This window comes from Sciurus vulgaris (assembly GCF_902686455.1).
Source record: "Sciurus vulgaris genome assembly, chromosome: 16".
Taxonomy (NCBI): Eukaryota; Metazoa; Chordata; class Mammalia; order Rodentia; family Sciuridae; genus Sciurus; species Sciurus vulgaris.
In genome coordinates, this window is record NC_136477.1 from 22,599,306 (window position 1) to 22,627,213 (window position 27,908).

General features: G+C 37.4%; 1 protein-coding gene across 1 annotated transcript in view; it reads left to right on the top strand.

The window, feature by feature from the left end:
• ANO10 (anoctamin 10) overlaps positions 1-27,908 on the top strand; it is a 185,254-nt gene that overhangs the window by 19,826 nt on the left and 137,520 nt on the right. Inside the window, exons 5-10 of the mRNA XM_079115607.1 lie at positions 8,228-8,347; positions 8,591-9,160; positions 10,567-10,622; positions 13,540-13,614; positions 15,367-15,549; positions 27,009-27,200. Coding sequence (XP_078971733.1) covers positions 8,228-8,347; positions 8,591-9,160; positions 10,567-10,622; positions 13,540-13,614; positions 15,367-15,549; positions 27,009-27,200 — 1,196 coding nt within the window. The remainder of the gene's footprint in view (positions 1-8,227; positions 8,348-8,590; positions 9,161-10,566; positions 10,623-13,539; positions 13,615-15,366; positions 15,550-27,008; positions 27,201-27,908) is intronic.

The following is a 27,908-nucleotide window of genomic DNA, read 5'->3' on the forward strand; positions in this document are numbered from 1 at the left end:
TGAGGTTTTCTTTTATTTGTCACACAAATCTTCCTAACTTCCTGCCCTAGAAGGGGGATTTTTGTGCTTTGATGGTATTTTTCTAAATTTGAATCTTTCTTTACCTGTCTTAGTTTATTTTTTTGATTTGAATATTTTCTTAGGATAAATTGTTTATTTTCACTTTTTTATAGAAATCTACCCTGCCCCAAAGTAACATAAAGCAGTGCTGGGGTTGTGGCTCAGGGACTGGGGTTGTTGCTCAGTGGTGAGCACTTGCTTGGCATGTGCGAGGCCCTGGGTTCAATTCTCAGCATCACATATAATAAATAAAATAAAGGATCCATTGACAACTAAAAAATATATTAAAAACTGTAACATAAAGCATTTGTTCTAGTGTATTCTGACCTGTGTTCAGAATGCTGAGGACAACCAGGTTTGTAGTTGTGCTGTGGACATTCAGATGATTCTTTTCAATTTGTATAAGACATGGCCGGAAAATTCTTCTTCCCCAAATATTTTGCAATTTTCACATTTATTTTCCCCCAGGGTGTATAATAAGGCATGTGGGAAGAGACTTGGAGCATAGCATAGGAAAGAGTCTTAGTTTCTCCTTGACTAAAGTTTTGGACTGTTACAATTTTTGTTAAGTTTCCTTTCTAGCCTATGCTCAAAATCTCCCTTTCTCCTTTTTGTATATCCTCAGAGAAATATGAAGTATATCAAACATACCATTTTGGACCTTATTCTTTAATAGTATGTATTGATCCTTCTAGATTACCACTTTAAGTTAACTTATTCCTTTTCTAGGACACCTGGTATTCCATTGTATAAAACCCATTATATTGATGAACATCTAATTTTTTTCCTCCAGTTTTTTTCATTACAAATTAGGTAAGAAAATTCTAAGAAGTAAAATTGTTAGATCAAAGGTATATGTATCTTTTGGGGTAGATATTGCCAATTTGCCTTTCATGGTGATTTCTTCAACTTATAAAAGGAACACTTGTTATATCTGAACACTTAACGGAATATTAGCTTTTGACTTCAGGTATTTTTTTTGTCAAGTTTGGAAAGAATCTATTTCTTCTATTTTATTAAGAATTTTTTTGTGCTTGGTCATACATTTTATACATTTCCAGCATCTTTGAAGACTATTATATTTTTTATCTTTGATGTTATCAATATGGTAAATGATGTTAATAGAATTTCTAGTGTTAAGTCATTTTTGCATTCCCATGATGAATTCAGCTTGCTTATTGTATATTATTTATTTTTCTGTTAAGTTCCTTTATTATTTTTGCTTCAATAGTCATATGAAATGAATATTTTAATTGCTTTTTTGTTGTATTTCTGACACTTTGTTACATGTGCATAGTAATTTTGTTTTTTATTTCTTAGGTCCCTGTACTTTGTTTTTGTTTTCTTGATCCTTCATAGCCCTAGAGATTCCCAGCAACTATAGGAATTTCATTGTTTTTTTCCCCAACTTGCTCTTTGTATTTTCTTTTACTTTTGTAAGTTTGTAGCTATATTATTGGCTACATATTTTTGATAGATTTTCATTGTAGATTGCACAATTTTGTACTCATCAAGTATTAATCTTCATCTTGTTTAATGTTTTGTAATTGTTGCTGTGTTCAACTTTTTTCTTGTGGTTCTTGGTTTATTTGAATTTGTATCTGCTGGATCTTTTTACCCATCCTTTTTTAGCCCCCCTGAAGGTTGTTTAGGTGAAGCTCTCATATTAGAATGTAGGTGGATTTTGCTTGCATTCTAATCTAAGTACTTTTTTTTTTTTTACTAAATGATTTTTTGTTTGTTTTTGTGGTCCTGATGATCAAATCCAGGGCCTTGCACATGCTAGGTAAGCACCCTACCACTGAGATACACCCTTATACTATTAAGTAAATGACTTGTGTTGGGATATATTATTCAATGTTACATTTTTTGTTGAAATTGCTTTTTTTTTTGTGCCTTAAGAAAATATTTTGCTGTCTCAGGTGTGTCATCTTTTCTTTCATTTCAATGGAAAAGGCTAAAGAAATACATTTTTCAAATCATGAATTTATATTGATATAAATCAATATAATCAATCCAAATTCAACATCATGGAATTTTACTTAATTTTTTTGGTTTTATATTTGCATCTCTTTCACTTTGGAAATCTTGATTCTTAATAACATGACTGTAATTACTAATTTACTTTATCTTACAATTTACATAAAATAGCTTGTAAAGCCTTGATAATTTCAAGGTTAATAATACCAGTGAGTGAAGTTTAAGATTTGTTTCTGTCTTTGCTTCTACTCTGTGTAGTTAAAATCTAATCTGTTTTTTTAAAACTAAAGGCTGGGTAGAATGCCTTTAAGAAATCATCTGGTTTGATATTTGTTCATGAGTTAGGGTTTAAACAGTTTTCTCAGAATCATTTGTAGAAAGGTTTATTTCTGCTTTCCATTGTGACTGGGGTCAGTTTGGATAAATTTCATATTCTTAGAAAAGTTTTCATTTCCTTAGGCTTCTGCTGTTTCATTTCTACCTTTTATTTGTGGTTTTTCTTTTTTTTTTTTTTTTTCCTTTTAGTGTTTTTGGTTTCCTAGTAATATTTTTTTTCAAAGCTCTATGCTATTTTCTTTGTGATTATTAGTTATTTTTTAATGAAACCCTGTTTTTCCTAGAGTAGTATTTTTTGGTTTTGGAAGTAAAGTGTGTATTTTGGAGAAAGGAGTAACTGAGGGTCTCCATGGGGAACTGTCATATTGGGAAGCTTAGCTTTGCCTAGCAATAACATTCTTGAGTCATCTGAGGCTTTGTAGAGGGCCCCTGTGCAATCTTGTTCTTATAGGGTGTTTTGGTTGAGTTTGGCCTTTAGGCCTATCTTTGGCCAGTCACAGCTCCAGACTTAGTCATTTTCCATCCTGGGTTCCAGTAGGCAACTCCTTCCAACAAGCCCTTTTCCCTCTCTAGCTTCACCTCTCTTGTCAGGCTGTGGGACAGATATGCTCCAGGGCTCCACCATGCTCCTCTTGTGCCTGCATGCTGGCCAGGGGGCCAGTGGTTACCCATCCCACATGTCTAGGAGAATTCTGCCCTTTGCCTGTTTGGTCCAGGTTTCAGAGGTGCGGGTTCCTTAGCTTACCCTGGCCAATTTTCAAAGCCTTTTTTAATAGTTTGTGGTTTGGGTTTTAGTTTGTTTTTCCTTATTTTCATTAAAGGTAGGGGTTTCTGTTTCATTTTTTTTTTTTTTTTTCCATTTTTATTTTGGTATCGTGAACAAAAACAGGAAACAGGACAGTGGTGTCTTTCTGCTACTTTTAGTAACCAGGAATTCCACATTCTGTATTTAAGTAGTTATTTGGTACTATTCTAAGATTTTCAGTCTTCCTTAATGTCTTGGTGGGAAGGCATGTTTTCAGACACAGCTGGGTATGGTATCAAATAAAACCCAAAGCCAATGGAGACTCTGCCTGGTTGCTACTGTAAAGCATCCTTCTCATTTCTTCCTGTTCGTCCACATTGGTCAGACTGTCCTATGGAACTCATGGTTTCCACATGTGAATTTCTACACAGCCTTTTGGGTATAGCTGGGATAGAGAAAAGAATAAATGTGCTTTTTCATCAGATGATACAATGGATCATCTAGTTTCTAAATGCTCCTAGTTGCTTCAAAAAGAATTTTTTTTTTTCTGAATGAAAATCCTGAAAGAAATACTTGACTGGATTTCTCTTGGGTGTACAGTCTAGCACCCTGAAGCCATAATAGAAATAACTTCCTTGCTAGCAGGATGAGCCTTTTGTGAAAAAGGATCCTTCCTTGCTCTTTCCCTTTATTCTGTGTCTTTCTTTCTTGGTACTAAATATAAAAGCAATAAAGTCATCTAAATCATGGTCATTTGAAAGTTTTTTATATCAACTGACATAAGAATCCTATTTAAGTTGTCAAGTCTACATTTAAAAATTCTGCATTACTCTCTTCCTTTATGCCTTTGAAAATGTGATCTTTAAAATGCTGTTGTCTTTTATACCATTTAAATTTATATCATATGTAGTTGAAAAAGAAGAGGTATATACATAATTGTAAACTGTGAACTATTTTCAGAACTAATAAACTTCAAGTAAGTTAAAGCCCTAGATTTTTAGGAAGTTACTTCATAGTAGAAAGGAAATTCCCCTTTAAGCTTTGTGGGAGCTGCTGCTTTCTTGGAGAGCCTCTTCTCTGGGGCTGCTTGGGAGGAGATACTTCATCCTGCTCAATGTGAAGCCCATTAGCACTGTGAGAGGTGGCCAGACCTCTCCTGGAAAGTACTCCATATCCTAGGTTTAGTTTGATTTTCTTTTGACACACAGTGATTATAAATTTGCTTGCTGCGTGCTGTAATACTGGGTTTTGACAGAAAGCTTTCATTAAGCAGAAAGTTGGGTCATTGTCATTGATTTTGAGGCAGTTTGATGATGCTGTGAGATGTGCACAGTGCTCTTCCTCCTTCCATCAAAGGGTGACAGTGTGAAAAACAAAGCACTTTCCATGTGTGTCTCAGTTTTCAGGTGTTGGTCTTGACAGCTGTCCATTGCTTGCTTCTGTATGTGGTAAGATCTTTTCATGCCTCAATCTTTGCTTCTACTGCTTCTTAACAGAGACAAGGGTCTGTGTATGCATGTGCCTGTGCAAATAGCCTAAGAAAGATTTTCTTTAGAAAGAGGAGTTAAGGGACCCATGAATTGCCCACATATTAGCTGTATTTTAAGGAAAGTTACTTAGTTTAGGTTACAGTTTTGTCTCAAGTTATCTTTCAGATGATTAGCACATTTTGACTGATGAGAGCTGCTATGGTTTAGATATGGTTTGAATTTGTTCCCAAAAAGTTTGTGTTTTGAATGGTTGGTCCCCTGTGTGGCAGTACAGGAGGTGATATAACCTTTAAGAGCTAGGCTCTAGTGAAAGACTTGCAGTCATTGGGGACACATTCTTGGAAGGGATCTGGCCCTATTGCATTTATTCCTGCCATCTGCCATGAGGCCTTACCAGAGCCAAGCTCATGCTGGTGCCAGAACTGTGAGCTAAATAAGCCCCTGTTCTTAGAAAGTTAGCCCGCCTCAAGTGTTTTGTTATAGTAACATAAAAATGAACCTAATATAGGATCTGAGACATTTCATATTATGTCCTTAATATGATTTAGTTTTTAAAATTGTTTTTATTAGTGCATTATAATTATAGTTATAGAACCAGCCTAGTGAGATTCATTATGCCATATTCATACATGCACTTAATTTGATCACTCTTATTCCTTTGGACCTTCCCTTTCCCTTCCCTTCTCCTCCCCTGATGTACTTGATCTATTTTACTGCTATCCCTTCTATCATTATCATTTCTTATTTTTAATTTTTGCATTATAATATATATTATTTATATATATGATTCATTATGGTTTGTTCATGGACATAGCATAATTCGTGAGATCCTTTTTAAAATTCCTTTTTTCTCTTTCTCTCTCTCTAGCTTCCACAAATGAGAGAAAACATTTGATCTTCAACTGTCTAAGTCTGGCTTATTTCATTTAGCATGATGTTTTCTAATTCCATCCATTTACTAGCAAATGCCATAATTTCATTCTTCTTTATGACTGAGTAAAACTCCATTGTGTATATATGTCACATTTTCTTTATCTGTCTATCTCTTGGTGGACACCCAGGCTCGTTCTATAACTTGGCTATTGTGAATTGCACTGCTATGAAGATTGGTATGCATGTATCACTATAGTATGCTGATTTTAGTTCTTTTGGATAAATACCATGGAGTGGAATAGCTAGGTCATATGATGGTTTCATTTCTAGTCTTTTGATAATCTCCCTTAAATTAGATCTTAATTTGTTTGGCTGATTGCTTACTGGCTGTAATAGTTAGAACCCAGTACTTACAGGAGTTCCCCCAGCACTCTTGAAGGAAGGAATCTGGTTTAAGTGGTTGCTTTCTCTAAATAGGCCCAGGCGGCATTCTATTTTCCTTTCAAGGTAAGACTCCTTCCTAGTAATTACATTCTTAGCTGCCATGAAAAGGTTGAAGGATTAAAAAAAAAAAAAAAAAAAAAAAAAAAAAGGCAAACCTCTATTTTTGGAAGCTGAAACCAGAACCATGCTTTGGCATTGCTGGTGAAAAGAAGCCCAGTAATTTAGGCCTTGCAGCATTATATTCTCTCTGAGTGCTCAGTTCACAGCCCTATTTTTAGAATCATAGAAGCTGGTTTTTATGCCTGCCTGGAAAATCTTCTGTAGTAGAGTGGAGTCACCTTTTATAAAAGAACTTGGAAAAAGTAAAATAATAATTTAGATGCCATTAAGTCAGTTCAAAGTTAAAAAACTTGGTATAGTAATTGGAAAGGATGGTGATAAGAAAATCTTCTACAGCCTGTGCACCCCCAAGTAAAGGATGAGAATCAGGTTGGTTGTGACTTAAACTCTTCCTAGCTGAAAAAAGTCCATGGAAACACTTTAACATAAAAATGTTTTAAAAATGGATTTGACAGCACCGGAGGCCGATGTAACTTCGACCATATGTCTTTTTACCCTAGCTGCTGATATTTTGAGGATTTACCCTTTTCAGTCACTTAGATGGAGGATTTCACCACAACCCTAGTTTTTAAAGTTTTTCTCCTCTGTATGACTTACTTATAAGAAATACTTAAAAGAAGAACCATATATTATGAATCTTTTTTTCATACCCAAACTTTTCTCCACTATTAGTATCAGGTATCTCCTCTTTAATATTTTTCTTTTTTCATGTTTAAGAAGTTAATTTACTTTTAAATTACTCTGAAGATTTTTGTGATAGGTACCTGTCCTGAAAATATACTGCCTCTGTTACATATGGTATTATTATCCTGACAATGTCAATCATGTTTCTTTTCCATGCTGTAGACATTATTTACTGGTTCTCACTGAGGGGTCTCATGCCTGGGTATTCTCATCCCTGTGTTTGGTGGCAGATAGGAGTGAAGGGAGGCATCCTTTGGAAGAGGTGAGCTGGTAAACCTTCAAATGCTTGAACCTCATCAAATGGATGAAAATGGCAAAACATTCCTTTTTTTTTGCAAATTCCATCTTATAAGCACCCATGTTCCTTAGTAGGAAAGTATACTAGAAACTCATATGGAAACTATCCCATGCCCCAAATATGGTAAAAGGCTTTGCATCTGAGTCCTCTGTTTCCACTGAAAGCCCTTTTTCCTGAGGCCCTGAAAGTCCCTTCCCACCCTGTTGGGTCACTGTGAGTAATTAGGATGGAAGAGAGAATGCCCATTTTTAATTAGTATTGCCAGGGGATGCTCTCTTTGGTTAAGTTCATTTGTCTTTTCCAGATATGTTCATGAGCATCAAAACCATACTAAAAAAATGACTGCTGAAAGTAGGAAATCATAATTTGATTTTGCTATTTCCTGTCTGTGGGTATGTCTTTGTAATCAGATCAGAAAATATGAAAATGATGGAAAACATTCAGTCTCAAAAAGATAGAAAGGAACTGAACATTTTCCTGCCTTGATGGTAGTAGAAGGATAAATCATTACAGTTTTTTAGGGTTAATTTTGTAATATGTGTACAGATTTAAAATGTATGTGCCCTTGAACCTAGCAATTCCACTTCTAAGTGCATATAATAAGGAAAGAGTAAACAGGTGGGAAAAGGTATTTGTGCAAGAATTTTAGCTTTATTCACAATAGCAAAAAAAGGAAAACAAGTATTTGTCAATAGAGGATTAGTTGCCAGTAGCATTTCATACAAGGAAATATTGTGACACTGTTAAAGGTCGTTTCATGTGCTGGCATTGAAAAATATTATACATTATTACATGAGAAAAGAATACAGAGTAATGTGACATATAAGACGATTTCATTCTTATTATTAAAGTGTATGTGAATGTGTATTTTGAAGTCTGGTTATAAGTTAAATTACCATTTATAGTTAACTTTTCAGGGAGGGAGAGACAAACAGGGTTCTCTCATTCTGATTTATACATTTTTATGGTTTAGACTTTTACATGATCTTACTTTCACCAAGAAAATAGTAAAGTGATTTTACATTCTGAAAAACAAAAGAATTTGTACACGTGTGGAGCAGGCAGTGTGACCTCTACCTGTGTGCACTGCCCCTCTCTTGCTGGCGTGTCCTTGCAGTGTTTGCTGACAAGTACGTGATCTTTGCCATGAGCCATCTTCAATCCATTTTATGAAGTTCTGCTCCTGTTCCTCTACAGTGAGAAGACTGCTCACGTCTGGCATTGTGATTCAGGTGTTTCCGCTACATGACCCTGAAGCCCTGAGGAAGCTTGAGGATACCTGGTACACCCGGTTTACTTTGAAGTATCAGCCCATAGGTAGGTGTCAATGCCTATTTCTTACAGAAGAGGAGACCCCTAAAGAAAAGTCAACATCCTGCCATGGAGTCATCTCCCTGGAGCTAGGCAGAGGATGCAGGGTGGACTTACTCCACATATTGATTGGGAAATGAGGGCATGAAATTACCTCCAATTCACTTAAAAATGAATGATTTACTTTCAGTGATTAAAAAGCAGTCTTTGGTGGTCTTTACTTAAGTTCTTTTTTTCCTTCCTCTACAGACAGTATTCGTGGCTACTTCGGGGAAACGATTGCTCTTTACTTTGGATTTTTGGAGTATTTCACTTTTGCCTTAATCCCCATGGCTGTCATTGGGTTACCTTACTACCTGTTTGTGTGGGAAGACTACGACAAGTATGTTATCTTTGCCTCGTTCAACCTGATCTGGTCCACAGTGATCCTGGAGGTGTGGAAGCGTGGCTGTGCCAACATGACCTATCGGTGGGGGACACTGGTGATGAAGAGACAGTTTGAGGAGCCCCGGCCAGGGTTTCATGGGGTCTTGGGCATCAATTCTGTCACCGGCCGGGAGGAGCCTGTCTACTCCAGCTACAAGAGACAGTTGCGTATTTACCTGGTCTCGCTGCCTTTTGTGTGCCTCTGTCTCTATTTCTCTCTCTACGTCATGATGATTTACTTCGACTTGGAGGTCTGGGCCATGAGTCTACATGAGGACAGTGGGTCTGAGTGGACAAGTGTCTTATTGTATGTGCCCAGCATCATCTATGCCATTGTAATCGAGATCATGAACCGCCTCTATCGATACGCTGCGGAGTTCTTAACTTCATGGGGTAAGCGTTGAGTCTTTGAGTCATGTCTTACTTGCTTGTAAGAAAAGTTGCATAGGTTCTAGAACTCACAGAGCTGCTACCTTGCAGAGGAGCTAGATGTTCTCGTTACAGAGACATGAGGGAAAATTCCTTGCCTCTGTGAGCTCTGATGATCTCAGTGTTGGGGTTATCGCAGCTTTCATTTATTGAGTGTTACTACTATGTTCTGGATGCCCTGCTAAACACTTTATCCACAGTAACTTATTTTCACCCCCCCCCATCCCCACCATTTTGTGGATAAACGATATTGATACTTAATGAGATTCCAACAACAAACTGTAGAGCCAGGCTAATCCACACCTCTCTCTCTTTAAATCTGTGCTCCTAATGCTATAAGATTGTGTTTCACACTAAGGGTAAAATAAATTAAAATTATCTTCATGGTAACTATGGCTAGAATCCTCGAATTGACTTGTCTAGTTTGTTTGGGAACTGAGGACTACTGTCAGCAGAGGTGGGTGTTTTCATGCATCTCTCTGTAGAAATGAGGAACTTGGTGATAGTTTTAAAATGGTCTGAATAAACCATTCACTCATTAATTGTTTATTCAAACAGATTAACAAATATGCTGTCTTATTGCCTAGGGAGAAGTCTGGGCCTTAAATTCATGCATCATAAAGAGGTTTTAAATTATTTTAATTAGCGATATGACAATAGCAGCTATTATGTTTTGAAGGCTTCCCTTTTGCTGGTATTATTTCTGCATATTATTTCTGATTCTGACCCCAACCCTGGGAGGAGGGTGGTCAGCCCTGTGTTATAAGTGAGGAGGCTGAGTAACTGGAGGTTAAGTAGCTGGCCCAAGGTCAGGCAGTGGCTGAGTAGCTAATTGCTGTCCTAGTCCTGGTCGGCCTTCCACTGCCTCTGTGCAAGATGACACTCTCTTCTGGTCTTCCTTTTCATTTTTTTGTCCTGCTATTTTGGGGCCTGTACAACGTTACCATGCCTAAGCAAGGATGGCATGTAGAATTTTCATCTCTTCAAGTTAATCCCTGTAAGCTGTCTATACAGAAAACTTGATAACGTCCTCCTCTTAGTGGTTATGATCAGTTTGGCCACTTATCCAGGACCTTCTTATAGGCAGTAGTTTATAAGATCATTTGCCAGTGCTTCCCAAATTTCTTTTTAGCATTAATATTTACAAAATAATTTCAGACCACAATGATATTGCAGTCCTGCAAGAAATGTGTCCTTGCTTGGTATTCTTGGTGGCAAGGAATGACACCTGACAGCCTGGCTTATTTAGCAACTGTGGATCTGGGATTGTACTTCTCTACTCTGAGCGCAAGTCCCACTTGACCTCACGACAGTATACCCATGTTGTTTTCTTATCAGAGAGAAATGACCTCTCCTTTTTAATATTTTAGAGAATCACAGATTGGAATCTGCATACCAGAATCATCTAATTCTAAAAGTTTTGGTGGTAAGTAGAGTTTTTATGTACAATTCCATCTAAATTTTGAAATCAATGGACACTATTTGGTATTTAGGAATACAAATATGAAGTTACTTCTAATATAAGTTAACCTACTTTATACAAATAGGCCAGGATTGATTAATAACCATGTGCACTTTTATGTTCAGTGACCTTATTACAAATGTGTATGTGGTGTGAGACTTCACAATATATAAATTAATAATGTAGCCCATTTCCAATTATTAAAAAAGGAACCACTTTCTAGACCTGTTTGTATTGTTTTCTTTTTAGTAACCTCTTTGAATGTTTTGATATTCAGTAATCCCTTCAATACCTGAAGTCTGATTAGTTATGAAACCCCAAATTATTTTTAAAATTTTGTTAAAGAAATTCCCACAGTCTAAGAGGTTCCCAACATGTTTTGATGGATGGAAGAAAAGAAACAGAAAGAAAGTGTTGTATGATGTGCTTGCTGCTTATGTAAAATCTCACTCATTGTGTCTCTTTCTATCTTTATTATAAGTCATAAAGAAATCCCAGCTTGAAAGCACCTCATTAATCAGAGGGGTTACCTGACCATCTGTGTCATAATGTAGAAACCCCTGAATTTGCTGCTAGAATGGCTCAAACACAGTCCACGTATTCCACACTTAGCAAGTCTTTGTTCTGGCTATAGGAATCATCCTAAGAAGTTTGTCTGTCTGGTTTGCCAGTCCTAGATCAGAAATCATCATTAAGAGAGTTCTAGAAGTAGGTAAACTTAGAGAGGCAAGAGCAGTTAAGGAAACAGAAAACCTGTCATAGATAAAAATTCAGTAATTTGGCCATTAAAACAGGATCCAGTGACCTTAGCATCTACAGAGGCTATGAAATAATGGATATTTAAAATGTTGGTGAATCAGTAAGGAAGTTGTATAATAAAGGAAAGGACCACATATTACATTGTTTTAGTTAGCTTTTTCATCACTATGACCAAAAGACCTAATAAGAACTTGGAGGATGAAAAGTTTATTTTGGCTCATGGTTTCGGAGGTCTCAGTTTGTGGTCGGCCAATCCATAGCTCTGGGCCCGAGTGAGGCAGAACATCATGGCAGAAGAGCATGGCAGAGGAAAGCTGCTCAGGACATGGAAAACAGGAAGCAGAGAGAGCTCTGCTCATCAGGGACAATATACAAACCCCAAAGGCATACACCCTAGTGACCTATTTCCTCCGCACCCTACCTGCCAATTAATCCATATCTGTGGATTCATCCACTGATTAGGTCATACCTCATAATCAAATCATTTCACCTCTGAAAATTTTGTGTGGTCTCACACATAAGCTTTTGGGGAACACCTCATATCTAAACCATAACATACATTAAAAAGTTCACTTGAAAAGACCACAGGAAGCTTTTGCCTGTAGAGCTGAATTCTTAAAGAATTCAGTTATGTGTAAGACTTTATTATCCTTTGGCAATGCCAGATATGATGTCAAGAGACTTCCATGTCAAGACCCATGCATTTGAACCAGTTCCTCTTTCATTGTGTTTGTTACCTTCACCCTTTCTCTTTATTTTTATAGGGATATTCAGGCTTTGATGTTCAACTTCCATTCTGACATAGCCTCCCTTCCCTGTGGCCGTATTGATCTCACTACTCATCATCTGGGCAGTCTCCCAGTCCTAACTAGGCCCTCACTCTTATATGTGTAGCAGCCTTTCCTCAGAAGCTGATGCTGTGCAACAGGGAGTAGCCAACAGGGGACTGGGAGGCAGAGAGGAACCCTTAGTGCAGGCTGGTTGCAGGTTCTTGAGCCAGGGAACCACTTGAAGGAATGACGGACTTTTTGTGGCAGGATCCCCCTGGCTAGTGCCCCCAGCCCCAGTCTGCCACTGTGCCTGGCAGGGCAAAGAAACTTACACCTCTGCTGACAAAGATGCTTCCCAAGTGGGCTGGTTGTTTAGACTGGTGCTAATGACACCTGGCTACCCTGGTGTTTCCTGGAGGAAGGGGATCTTAGGCCCACGAGCACGAAGAGGCTCTGGTATTGGTCCCTTGTTGTCATAGACCCCCTTTCCAGGGCCATGCAGCTGCTCTGTCATCTCCTATTGGGGGTGTAACTTCAGGTCTGTGGGCACAAAGAGGCTTCTAAGGTGGGGCTGCTTGTTGCTGTGGGGTCTTTCTTGCCATGGTTGCCTGGCTGCCATGTCATCTCTCTATGGGACAGGGCGTCTTGGGCCCTGCAGGGAAGGAGGGCTCTTCTCCTGCAGCGTATTACTAGTGGGACCTTTGATACCCTCATGCCCATTCTGCTGGACTTGCTGGTATGGATGGGACTTCCATTTGAATGGGGAGCAGTGAACCAACTTGGGCTACCCAGTTCCTGGGTTGGGGTTGCTGAGCCTTGGTTTTCCCTTGAGTGGGGACAACTTAAAACCCATTAAGTCCCACATTTTCACTTCTTCAAACATTTCAACAAAACTGGCACAAGTGCATTAAAGTAGATTGAAATAATGAAATAATAATATAGAGCTTATATGTATATATATATAATTAGTTTTTATATAATTACATTATTATATACTTATATGATATGTATGTCATATATCACATAATTATATTTATAACTCCACTCAAGTTTTTATAGTTCTTCCACACATCTGGGATGATAGGGCAAAGTGGATTCGGATGCTGGTGCTGTGCTGTTCTTCTGGGGTCCCCAATAGTTTGCTTCCCCCAGTGCCTTTCACAGCTCTCCTTTGGTTTCCTCTCTCATTTACCAGAGTTCATAGTTGTATTTAATAAGAAGGCACAGGGAGGTACAGTTCTGTGCCTTGTTATCTGGAACAGAAGTTTCTCATTGTATGTTTCATGCTGTATTTTGGATTATAATAAGGTACTGCAAAACAGTATTTAACATTGTTACATTTTTTTTGGCAGTTCAACTTTCTAAATTGCTTCGCCTCACTGTTCTACATTGCCTTTGTCCTGAAGGATATGAAGCTTTTGCGCCAGGTCAGTGTGAATAACAGAAAAGCATCTGTTTTTTAGGTCTTAGAGATGTTTTCCTATATTCAGGTAATTGTCTTCAGATTATTTTTACAAATAAAATCTTTTCAATTTTGTAGATTTCTAAGCCTAGTTCTAAATATGAAAGCCATTAGCACTTGCACTATGTATCATTCTAAACTGAAAAGAAATTAACCGACTTGCAAAATTAACCATATTGGGCAGTAAAATCAGTTATATAGTTCACTTCAAAGCTAGTTAAACCAGTTTCAACAGCCAATTGTATTCATTTATTGAACTTCTGTGGGTGTTTTAGGCAGGGGGAGATTGGTATAACCTTAAATAGGTTTTGCAAATTTCATTTTTAAATTAATAAGTTGTTGAATTTTACACACCAGTGGATCCTGTGCTGTGCTGTTTCTTTACTGAAATGTTTGGGAAAGTCCCACATTTATTTTGGTGTCTTCTTATTTCTGGATCATATAATACTGGTGACTGAAAAATTTGATTGTAAATTATTAACTTCTAAATTCTGATTTGTTCTTGAGCCAGTCATCAGTAAAGAGCTGTTTTTTCCTGGTTCTAATATTCTGAAATGGTTTGTGAGCAGTGTCTGAAATCCTAGGCTTCTTAATATTTATATAAAAGATTGGGATAATTTCCTAGGAAATTTAAAAATTGGTATACTCAGAAATTAAAAGATTTTATAGTTTTGGTGCTAACAGCTTGCATAAGAGTAAAAGTAAATGTTGTGCTCTTATCAACTATACTACATTGCTACCTTTTAAAAATTATTTTTGCAAATTGAGAAAGTTAAAAATAATGTATTTGGAATTGATAAGCTGAATGTAGAGACCTTCTCTGATCCCACGTAGTAGTGTATTATTATGAAGTATTACTTCTTATTTCTTTTATTTTTGAGTGTCTCCTTTAGTTATCAGAGGAGAATGAAAGAGGCCTCTTTAAAAATCAGAATTGTAGTGCTAGCACAGGTGATGTGGGATGGAAACACTCATTTCCACTGGGGGAAGGTGGAAATTGGTTTGGTCCATCGTCTCTGGAAACCACTGAGGTAGCTTCCCCAAGAACCTCAGCTCCTCCCTAGTACATTATCAGGGATGTGGCCAAGACTGAGGGACATGGATATCCAAGACCAGCCTTTGTAATAACAAAAGTTGGAAATAAATTTAATTCAGCAGCAGTATATGAGCAAAGTAAAAAGATTTTTTTAGTGACATGGGAAAATACAATATTTTGAGAAAAGCAGTATACAAAAGTGTATACATATAGGATGATTATAGTTTAATTGTACTTGTAATTGGAAAAAAAATATCCCAAGATGTGGCATCGGTTCTTTCATAGTCATGGAATTATGGGTAGCTTTTTGGTTTTTTTCTATTTTCTGTTTCCACTGCAAGGTAAGGATTTGTTAATTTTATTATTTAGTTTTTTTAAAGTTTTTTTTTTCAAAGTTGTCAATATCATGTAGATTCTTATGTTATAGATGAGATGATAACGCAGTTTCAGGTTACTTCATTTTCCTATTGACTCAATTGGCTTATTTTTTATCATCTTATTTGTATTTTAATCTGTGACAAACTATAAATTAGAAACACTTTTCTAACATGTGACTTTTCTAATACTAGTTTTTATAACATAATAGTATACTTTTTAAGACTCTATTTATTGCATAATTATATGCATGGTATAGTTTTATTAAGCTACCTTGCCAAACATGATTTATGTTCTTTTCTTTAGAGCTTGGCCACACTTCTGATTACTTCCCAGATCCTTAACCAAATAGTGGAATCTCTTCTTCCTTATTGGCTCCAAAGGAAGCATGGTGTGCAAGTGAAGAGGAGGGTACAGGCTTTAAAGTCAGATATTGATGTTACATTATATGAGCAAGTCATCCTGGAAAAGGAAATGGGAACCTATTTGGTAAGTTGGAGTATTGCTGAATTAAACATTACTCAAAGTGAATAATAGTCATGCCTGACTTCAATAAATGTTGTATACTAATTGTCTAAGATATGACTATTTTATAACTGCTTTCCAGGCAGTTTCCTCACTGTGAACAACTTTAAAGTTAAAAAGATAGGGTCAGGGGGTGTAGCTTAGTGGTAGTGTACTTACATAGCATGCAGAAAGCCTGGGGTTTGATCCCTAGCAACACACACACTTGGACAGTTCATTGAAATGCTGCCATCTTTGATCAGAAATTATGCCCAACAACATCCAAGGGCAAGTTTGGAAAATTACTTGACAGCTTTGCACAGCCAGGAGGTGGGAATACTTACTCCAAAGATGACAGAGCAAGGGAGAAGTGTTTCCTCAGAGAAGGAGCAGCATTGCTCACTCTTGGCATTTCAAACTCATAGAAAATCATCACTCCAGCAAAAGATTGAGGCCCATTGCTGAAAAGTGGAATGCCAAAGTGAAGAATAATTTTTAGTATAAATTAGTATTGTCGTAGATATAAAACAGTTCCTTTGAGACAGAGTTTATTTTTAGGAACTACAAGATTATCAGAGGTTTGGTTACTTGTAATATTTGAAAAATCGATCTCATAAAAATCTAGCCATGTTTTCACAGACTTGTATTGTTCTCTGCCTGCATTCACTGTCTATATTTGGTGGGGTGGGATCTTGGTATTACATTTGCTACAGGTCTTTTTTTTTTTTTTTTTTTGCATCCTGTGCCTTCCTTTTTAGCATGGTATTATTCTTGGTGCAATAGATCCCTCAGTGGTTCACTCAGTGAGGGTCAGTTTTGTTAGACATCCATAGTAGTCTCATTTTTCATGGAGATTAAATTCAGCTTTTGATTTAGTTGGCTTTCATAGTTTTTCTAATATGCTGAAGAATTTCAGTGTTTATGTTCGTTGAGAGTAAGTTCTCTCTCCCCTTTCTGCTCACTTCTCCCTGCCCTATTTATTGCAACTGTTCCCCTGGGCCTCACAGCCCCTAGTCCCAGACCTTGTTTTTATAGCCCAGAGCTCCCACCCCTGGTGGTGCATGGGATTGATTAAAATATCTCTATACACAGTTGGATTTTCTACCATTTCTCCGTTTAGGGGAGAAGCTATAAAGTGTAAATGCACAGCAGAACTAGAAGGGTAGTAAGGGTAGTGCCACGTGTGTTTGTGTATGAAAGGCAGAGAACACGCACACAGAGGAGGAATTAAAACTGGGGAGCTCATAGATACAGTGGAGCTGCCCTTTCTGAGTGCTAGTCCTTTGTGGGTTAAAACCCAGCCTAGGACTGGGTAGACTCAGTGGTAGAGCGCTTGTCTGGCATGTGTGAGGCACTGGGTTCGATTCTTGGCACCACATATAAATAAATAAAGGTTCATCAACAACTAATAAAAATATTTTTTAAAAAAACAGCCTCACATTATGTCAGGATATTTCCCTTGCTTGTGCAGGGAATACCTTTTTTTTTTTTTTTTTTTTTTTGGCCAGATTTGTTTTCTTCCTCCACTTTCTTCCAGAAACGAACCCAGCAGTACATCTCCCATGCTCATCATCCTACCCACTCTGTCCGGAGAGGCCGTTTTTTCCCAGCCCTCACTAGCTGCTCCTGGCTCTCCCTCTTCCTTCCCCTTTCTGCCTGTCCCAACCCTAAGCAGCTTTCCTATTTTAAACTAAGCAAACCCCTCACCTCTTATGTGCTTTATCCTGTCTCTTTCCTTGTCCGTCACAATTTCTTGAGATAAATCTCCATCGTATTGTCATCAGTGTCCCAATTCTCCTCCTATAATCTGTTAGAATCTGCTTTCAGCTCTTCTTTTTCTCTGAAATTGGGTAAATGACATCACCCTCTAAAAGTGCCTAAACCAAGTTCACAGTGTCTCCAGAGAACTTTCTCCTCTTTTCTCTGGCTCAGGGAGTGGTATACAATAATCCAAACAACATAGCCCTTGTCCGTGTGCAGTTCTTACTCCTCTGAAAACCGTATGCAATAAGATGGCACTGCTAAGATGACAGATCTTGTGGCATCTGAGTACACTTATAAGTGACAATGCCTTTATGAAGCAAGGTGAGTGAGGCTCGTATTACCTGAATGTACTGCTTATGTGTAATAGCACCTAAGTTCTAGAATTACACTGAGATTTGGAAGAAAAGTAGATAGCTGAAGCTCATTTGGTGAGTTCAGAGTCTTTCTGTTGCACAGCACAGAGGATCTGCTGTGAAGTGAGAACTGGAGTATTAATCTCCTTGGCAGGTCCTGGGGCTGCAGGCGAGCTCTTGGCTCACAGGGCTCCTCTTAGCTTGTCTGCAGGGTCCTCCTGGTCTCCCACAAGTTCCCGGTTTACTCTCTCCACCGGAGCAGCATTGGATATTTGTTTTTTCAACTGTCTCCACATATTTGGAGAGCTGAAATGCTTTGGGGCGCATTTGTTCTAGGTGATTGTTTCCAGTGAACTTATCCTTCCCTTGTGGTACATTTTGCTCCTCACTGAAGTCAGAGAATTTAGAATTACATGTTCTGTGATTTCATCCTGACTGCCTACATGAGTCTAAGATAATGTTGTCAAGCTTTGGGAAAAAACAATTTGGCTGAAATTTTTGAGAACATTATTGTAAAAGTAATACTTGCTCACTTACTGTAGAAAAGGTGGCAAATGCAGGACAGAACAAATGTGGAAAAAGAACTCCTCTGTCATGTCTCCACCAAGGATGATCCCCTGCTCCACCAGCTCAGGACTAGGGCTGTGTAGCTTTTTGGGTCTTCACTGTCCACTGCCACCCTTTTCTTGGAACTACTAGTTCTTATCCAACTACCTAGCCATGGAAGGCTGGATTTCATAATGTAACAACAGTTGCCACACAGTGAGTGAGCTGCCTTCTCTTAAACCAGACATTAGAGAGGTTTGCCAAAAATGTAAATGAATATCCCTTTTTGCACTTAAACATTTTTTGAGGGGAAGTGTATTTTTCTAAAGATAGTTTATTTTTATTAATGTCATTATTTTAATGAATTAATGAAAAAATTTAATTTCTGAGTTTTAATTTCAATATGGTTCACTAGATAAAATTCACATGAGAATGTACTTAGAATGTACTTAACATCCTCAGTAACTTTTAAGAGTTTAAGCCGCAGAGTTTGAAAACTGCAGATCCACAATAGTCTCCCCTCCCTCACTCTTGACTTCTGTGAATCCGCTATCCATTTCCTCACGAGGCCACTGCGAATGATGTTGGAGGCACACTGTTGTCGCACCTGTCAGGAGGCTCTGCCCTTGTCCCTGTGGTGGGGCCACTGTGCTTGATCACTTGGTTGACTTGCTGGCAGATTGTAAGGGTTCTTTTTCATTTCATAAAGAGTTATCCTTAGGTAGTTACTTTGAGACTTCCCTGTTGTTTATACATGTTGTCTCTTTAAAAATGCATTTTCTAATCATTTTAGCATATGGGAATGCTGCTGAGTTTTGAGTCTTTTACCTAGCATGTTTGCTGAATGTTCCTATTCTTCCTGTATTTCTTTTTCTATGGAATTAGTTGAATTTTTTACATAGGTAGTTATTCCAGCTATAAATAATGTCTATTTTCTTTCTTTCTTCAGATTTTATTCTTTTTATTATCTCTTAAGCTTATTCTTATGTTCATTGTAATTAGGATAGAAGTGGTTATAACAGGAATCTTTTTCTTATATATATATTTTTTTGTACTAGGGAGTGAACTCAGTGGCACTGAGCCACACCTCCAGCCCTGTTTTGTATTTCATTTAGAGATAGGATCTCACTGAGTTACTTAGCACCTGCTTTTGCTGAGGCTGGCTTTGAACTTGTGATCCTCTTTTCTCAGCTTCTGGAGTTGCTGGGATTATAGGCATGAGCCACCACACCTGGCAGGAATCTTTTTCTTGTTCCTGACTTTTTGTCCTTTCACCATTGGGTGTTATATTTGTTTCATGTTTCTGGGGTATAACTTTTATCAGTTTAAAAATGTTTTCTATTGCTTATTTTCTAAAGTTTTAAAATCATGAACAATGTTAAGCTTTATAAGGGTTTTTTGTTGTTGTTGTTGCTTCTGTTGTGGTTGTTATATTATTTCCTTAACTTATTAGTGTTTTTATTTACATTAATACGTTTCCTAAGGGAACAACATGTTCAAGTTTAAATGATTAACTATTTGTTTGATTTTTTTTATATATCTTGCTATGGTTAAGTATGCTAATATTTTATTTGAGGTTTTTAAACCATCAGCTCATACTTTTCTCAAGTCACTTGAATTCATTATGGAAACCCTGTTTCAAACGTAGAGCATTTAGCAGGCATTCAATATAGTACTTAATAATAAGGAGCAGTTTTGGGGAAAGACCAGCCCAGACTCTGTGGTCTCTGCCCTCGTGGCCTTCAGTCTATGCTTTCTTTCTTTACCACTTAAGTCTGTACTAAGTGAGTAAACTCTGTGTAGGGAACTCCGAGACAATGTAAGGAGCAAGTGGGGTGAGTCACCTCAAACCTTTAACTTTGTCTTCATGCACTGAATAAAGTAGATATGTAAAATTAGTTATGACTTTCACTGGCATATCATAGTAGTCTTAAAAACTATTTTGTTCTTAAAGTTTGCACATAAGTTCTTAGAATTGTCTTAGTTGGTCATTGCTAACTTTCCAGTTAATAGGGCAGAGAGAACCTTAGTTAATGTATTCTTATTTTATGTGTGTATTTTTACTTTGTTCAATGTGTATTTTTTTTTCCTTCTTGATGTTGGGTTATATCCCTGGTTTGCTAAATTTATTGTTTCAAAAGCACTCAGAAGTTTAAAAATACTGATAACATGTGCTATGATCAATCCGAATCCCCTGGTGGGATTGAAATACAGAATAAAATGCGCACTGCTATGCTGGAGAGGGGCTCTGTATGCTAATAATGCCTAAGGCCTGTGTGTGACTCTGAAAGCCGGCCCAGGAGCATCTGAGAGACACTGTCTGCACATCCCTGCAAAGGCTTGACCTTTACAAGCTGAAACAGTGCAATTTTGAATGCTGAGCATAGGACATTAGGATTTCTTAAGACTGAACTATGGTAAAAATGACTTGATTGCTAAAATTTTTACTCTTTCCCAATTTGTGATTTCTTCACTCTCCAAGGAAGTAAATTGATGTTATTTTCCTGGGTATATTTAAAAACCACATATTGATGCTGCAACACAACATAAGGAAATATTTTCCAGAGCCAAATGCAACCAGTAAGCAGTTTAGAAACTGCTCCCCACTGAGCCCCAATCTGAACATTCGACTTGCCAGCTCTGAGGTGCATGTTTGGTGCTACTCTCTGCTGAACTTTGAAAACAGCCACTGAGACCAAGAATCCCTGGGCTATTTGATCCAATATCTAGAGCATTTCAAAGAAGCACTTCCTCTGTTCTCACTCCCCACAATTGTGTTTAGGATTTTCTATTTAAGTGAGGTTTACAGTAAGAAAAGAAACTTGTCTCGAAGTAGAATCTGACTTACACTAAAACTGTCAGTACTGATCCTAACATGTATATCTTGGTGAAAGACTGAGTAGGAGATACAGCGGTAATTATTATCTTTATTCATTTTAAATGTAGTACTCAATATTCCTTTTTTCCAATATTGCTTGGCAACATTGTGATGAGTATTTCTCTTAAACTGGAGTTTTTATGGTGTGTGTGCTTCATGATCCTAAGGCCTGAGGATGCCGGAAGTTGGAAAACCACTGGTGTAAGGTGAGGGCTTGGTTTCTGGTGTCATGCTGGCTGGCTCTATACCTTGATCACTGTGCCCTGTGAGACAGTGTCTAGCTTCTCCCAGGTCAGGACATGTGAGGTATTGTGAGCCCTTGGCCTCTAGTGAGGCACTTGCGTGGCACTGTCGAGATGTGGTGACTGAGGTAAGAGTCACCATTCCCAGGAGTCCCACTTCAGTGAAGGCTCCTTCTGCATTTACTAAAGATCACACTGACTCACCTCGTACTCTTTACTTCTCTTGTGCAGAAAGGTTTTTTTTTTATTTTATTTTTATTGTAAACAAATGGGATACATGTTGTTTCTCTGTTTGTACATGGAGTAACAGCATACCATTTGCGTAATCATACATTTACATAGAGTAATGATGTTTGATTCATTCTGTTATTTTTTTCCTTTCCCCCCACCCCTCTTTTCCCTCTATACAGTCCCTCTTTCCTCCATTCTTGCCCCCCTCCACCCCCCATTATGTGTCATCATCCGCTTATCAGTGAGATCATTCGTCTTCTGGATTTTTGAGATTGGCTTATCTCACTTAGCATGATATTCTCCAATGTCATCCATTTGCCTGCAAATGCCATAATTTTATTATTCTTTATAGCTGAGTAATATTCCATTGTATATATATGCCCCAGTTTCTTTATCCATTCATCAACTGAAGGGCATCTAGGTTGGTTCCACAATCTGGCTATGGTGAATTGAGCAGCTATGAACATTGATGTAGCTGTATCTCTGTAGTATGCTGATTTTAAGTCCTTTGGGTATAGGCCGAGGAGTGGGATAGCTGGGTCAAATGGTGGGTCCATTCCAAGTTTTCTAAGGAATCTCCACACTGCTTTCCAGAGTGGCTGCACTAATTTGCAGCCCCACCAGCAATGTATGAGTGTACCTTTTCCCCCACATCCTCTCCAACACCTATTGTTGCTTGTATTCTTGATAATCGGCATTCTAATTGGGGTGAGATGGAATCTTAGTGTAGTTTTGATTTGCATTTCTCTTATTACTAAAGATGGCGAACATTCAGAAAGGTTTTAAAACACATTTTTGGGGGGATTTCTTCATGCTTCCATGGTATTTCCATTTTCTGCTGCTAATGAAGCCAGTAATATATCCTTTCTTTGGCCTTTTTGATGGTTCTGCTACTTCTGTTAGGATGACCGTGGGCCACGTTTCCTGTTACCATCAGTGGTATTTTGACTCTTTACTTTAAATTGAAATTAATTTACCTACTATAAAATTCACTTTTGTAAACTGTGCAATTTAATAGTTCGTAGTAAGTTCACAAGTCTGTGCTCTTGTCACCCCTTATCACTCCAGAACATTTTATCATTCCTTGTCCATCATCAGTCCTTCTTTCCCCAGCCTTTGGCAGCTGCTAATCGATATCCTGGGTCTGTTATAGTTTGGTCCTGTAATGTCCCCCAATGGCTCATGTATTGAAGGCTTGGTCCCCAGCTGATGGCACTGTTAGGAGGTGGTGGAAACCTTAGGAGGTGGGCCTACTTGGAAGAAATGGGTCACTGGAAAAGGGGTGCCTTTGAAGGGTACACCTTGTTCCGGGCCCCTGGCTCTCTCTCTCTCTCTGTTTTCTGACTGCCTTGAGGAGAGCAGTCTTCTTCCACCATGCCCTTCTACCACAATATTTCTATCTGAAGCCTTGAGCCAAAAAAATAAAAAATAAAAAAAAATAATCTATTCTCCTCCAAGTTTATTTTCTCAGATATTTTGTTCTAGTGATGGAAAGCTTATTGGTCATTTGCATATCTTCTTTGGAGAAGTATCTATTCACATTCTTTGCCCATTTTTTATTAAATTGTGTTTTTATTCTATTTTGAGAATTATTCACATATTTTGAATCAGAGTCTCTTGTATATATTATTTGCAAATATTTCCTTCTGTTCTGTAGGTTTTCACTTTCTCTTTTTCTTTCTTTCTTTTGTCGGTCTTTTACAATTTTGGGGATCAAACCCAGGGCCTCACACATGCTGGGCAAGTGTTCCACCACTGAGCTATACTCCTAGTCCTCCTTTTCTTAATAGTGTCCTTTGATCTACAAATGTTTTTAATTTTGAAGTCCAATTTATCTCTTTTTTGATGCTCTGTGAGTTTGGGGTTACATCTAAGAAATCAGTATCTAATCCCATGGTCGGTCAGATCTACTCCTAGATTTTCTTATAAGAGTTTTATGCTTTTGCTTTACTATTTAGGTCTTTGATCCGTTTTGAGTTAATTTTTATGTTTGATGTGAGGAAGAGGTCAAGTTCAAATTTGTTCTTTGATATCTAGTTGTCCTACCTCCATTTATCGAAAAGATCATTTCTTTTCCATTGAATGGTCTTGGCATTCTTGTTGAAAACTATATGATCTTTAATGTAGGCATTTGTTTCTGGATTCTTAATGCTGTATTCCTTAAACCTGTCTGTCTTTCCTTATGCCAGTATCACCCTGTCTTGATACTGTAGCTTTGTGGTAGGTTTTTAAATCAGGAATTATGATTTTTTTTGAACTTTGTTCCTCTTTTTCAAGATTGTTTTGGTTATCCTGGGTTCCTTGAAATTCCATCTGAATTTTAGGATCAGCTTATCCATTTCTATAAGAAAATGCAGTTGAAATTTTGATTGGGATTACACTCAATCTATACATCAATTTGAGGAATATTGTCATCTCAATGACATTATGTCTTCCATCTCAGTAAATATAAAACGTCTTTACATTTTTAGGTATATTTCAGTTTCTTTCAACAATGTTTTCTAGTTTTCAGTGCACAAGTCTTACTCTACTTTGGCTACATTTATAGCTAAATTACTCTTTTCAATGCTATCGCAACTGGAATTGTTTTCTTAACTTTGTTTTCAATTTGTTCATTGCTGGTGTATAGAAATATCATTGATTTTTATGTGTTTATCACAACTTTATCCTGCAACTTTACTGAAGAAATTTGTTAGATCTCAGAATTTTTTGTGGATTCTTTAGGAGTTTGTATGTATAAGATTATATTTTCTGCAAATACAGATAGCTTTAATTTTTTAACTCTTCTGGTTAGCTTATTATTATTCTTTTTTCTTACCTGACTTTACTGGTTAGAACCTCTAGGTCAGTGTTGAATCAAAAAGAACAGGTGTCTTTGTCCCATTCCTTACCTTGATTGGGAAGCTTTTAGTCTCTAACCTTTAATATGTTAACTGTGGGTGTTTTGTAGATATTGCTTATCAAGTTGAGGGGATTTCCTATTACTCATTTGTTGAGTGTTTTATGAACGAGTTTTGGATTTTGTTTTTCTGTGTCTTTTTAAACTTTATTTTATTAATACGATTGGTCACATTAATTGATACACCTATGTTGAACTAACCTCCTAGGATTAATTTCACTTTGTCATGGTTTAAATTACTTTTGATATGCTATTGGATCCAACTTGGCAGTATTTTGTTGAGGTCTTTTACGTTTCTGTTCATAAGAGGTATTGATTTGTAGTTTTCTTGCAATGTGTTTGTATAGTTTAGTTACTAGGATAATACAGGCCTCATAGAATAACTTGGGAATTGTTCCTTTGTCTTCTTTTTGGGAGATCTTGAACACTGTTATTAATTCTTCTTTAGATTTTACAGAGTTCACCAGTGAAGCCATCTGGGCTTGGGCTTTTCTTTGTGGAAGTTTCCAATTAGAAACTTGATCTCTTTACTTGCTGTAGGTCTTTCAGATGTTCTGTTTCTTCTTGAGTCACTTTTAGTAGATATGTCACTCTAGGAGTTTGCCCATTTTATTTATGCTCTGTTTCCTTTTGGTATCCAGTTGTTCATAACATTCCCTTATAATCCTTTTTCTTTCTGTAAGATCGGTAGTAATAGTCCCTCTTGTATTACTGATTTTAGTAATTTGAATCTTCTCTTTTTTCTTGGACATTAAATAATGACTTTTCTTTCTTCCTTCTTCCTCCTTTCCTTCTATCCATCTATCCATCCATTCATCCTTTTAAAAAAATGTTTTTGAAGAACCAACTTTTTGTTTCATTGATCTTCTCTACTTGTTTCCTATTCTATTTTGTTATTTATTTCCTTCTGCTTGCTTTGGATTTAGTTTAGTTGTCTTTTTCAAACCTGTTTTGATGAAAATTTATGTAGTTTTGAGAAGTTTTCTTTTTTAACAGATGCATTCAGTCTTAAATTTACCATCGACCACTGCTTTTGTGACATTCCATAAGTTTTGATATATTGTACCTTTATTTTCATTCATCTTAAAGTATTTTCTAATTTCTCATGTGATTTTTTCTTTGACATTTTTTTGAACATGTTGCTCAATTTTCATATATTTGTGAATTTCTGAAATTTCCTTGTTATTGATTTTCAGTTTCCAGAGAGGATACTTTGTATGATTTTAAGCCTTTTAAATTTATTGAGAATTATTTCATGGCTTAACATATCATCTATTTTGGAGCATGTTTCACAGGCATTTGAGAAGAGTGTGAACTTTGCAGTTGTTGAGTTGAAAGTTCTTAGCAATGTGTCTCTGCTTTTGTGTTGGGCATGCTATCAGTGCTTAGCCAGGAAGTTCACAACTCATGCTTGTGCATAGTATCAAGGTCACTTAGAGGTGAGATCACAGAGCTGTCTCACATAGGTCCTGAGCATGTATATGGTCATGTGCATGTGCTTGGTCTTCTAGAAGCCCAGGGAAGTGTTGGAACTTTTCAAATCACCTATTGACTTCTCATTCCTCTGCTTTGCCTTTGAGTTCTCTGGCTAGTCTACTGTTTATCAGAGTTCCACCCACCACCCAGGGGGACCAGGTTTGACAGTCACCCCTGGGGAGAAGCATTTGGCTCTGGGAGAGACTTTGACAATTGACTAACAATAAGCCTTTTGAGTGGGAGTGTTCTTGAGCAGCACTAGCCAGGTCAGATAGTGACTTCCCTTTGGGAAGGAGGCTTTCAAAGCTCTCCATTCCCACTCTGTTGCCTCTGATACTAGGAATGCATGCTGTTATGTTTCAAGGCTGCTGCAGAGCCAAGGAGTGGGAGATAAGGCTAAGTAAAGTAAGTTACAATTCCACAGAACTCAGCTGTTTTTCTTGATTAAATACCACCTGGGTTGCTGCCAGCCTAGTGTTAGATTCCAGAGTAATAAAAACATTGATTCTGGGAAAATTTTTTTTTTTTTAAATGAAAGGATGAACTTTATGAACTTTTGGTGATCATTACTCTACCAAGTTCACTGGCATGTTCACCATTGATTTTTTAATGGAAGATCAGGGACTGACATTCTGGGGTGTCCATGATACAAAGGTGCCATCTCTAACAATAATAATGGATTAGTTCTTTTTTTTTTTCATATTTTGTTTTAATTGTAGGTGGACACAATATCTTTATTTTTTTATGTGTTGCTGAGGATCAAACCCAGGGCCTCACTCATGCTAGGTGAGCCCTCTACCAACTGAGCCACAACCCCAGCCCCATGATTATTTCTTTTTAGTTGAGAGAGCAATCATGTTTAGCTTTGCCATTATTTGCAAATGTTACATTACAAAAAAAAAAAAAAAGTAATAATTCAGTAAATTGGCACAAGGAAATGAGCAGCTAAATTTTTTTCCATTCTTTATTTCAGTGATTTAATATAAAATCACCTTGGATAGTATTCCTATTATTTAACGTTAAAACAATACCTCTTTCTTGTCATTTATATTCAGGGTACCTTCGATGATTACCTGGAGTTATTCCTGCAGTTTGGTTATGTGAGCCTTTTCTCCTGTGTTTACCCATTAGCAGCTGCCTTCGCTGTGCTAAATAACTTCACTGAAGTCAATTCAGATGCCTTAAAAATGTGCAGAGTCTTCAAACGTCCATTCTCAGAACCTTCAGCCAATATTGGTGTGTGGCAGGTAATTATTTGAGGAAAAATTATTTTTTTAAATGTGAGGCATTATGGCAAAAAAACATAAAACTTACCAAGCAAACAAACAAACAAAAAGCAATTCCTAAAAGAGAGATTAGAAAAACTAGAGGTTAGTCCTTACTCAGCAGCATAATACCTATATGACCTTAGAAAGTTATTAACTTTTAAGTTCCTTTCTCTGGCTTCACTTTTTTTGATTTTGAATTTGGCATGTGGGGAAGGTAAGATGAAAGATATAATCTGTAAGGACCCTTACAGATTTAAAATTCTGATAATTCTCAAGGAAAGTAGCCAACTGAGACTTTATCTCCTGGGGTAGCAAGAGGCCCTCCCTGCTGCAGTGTCAGTGAAGACCACATGGGGGTCTAGACTTCTTCTTCTACTTACCGGGGAAGTGATGAGGCTGCTTTTGTAGTCCCTGCTAGATGGACTCAGAGGAAGCATGATGGCGTATGCACAGTGGAGGCTACGTGGGAATAATGCAAGGCACTTGCACCTCTCTCCACAAAGGAGATATCAGTGGAGGTCTAGTGAGAAACCAGAGCACACATTCCTGTTCAGTCATCTTAAGGACTTCCTGCTTCTGCTGTCAGTGGTATCCATTGGGGAATCTGGACTGCTACCTTCATCTGGTAGTAACAAAATATTACCCCTCTTCCTTTGCTGGAGTTGTGTCAAAAGGACCAACTGCAAC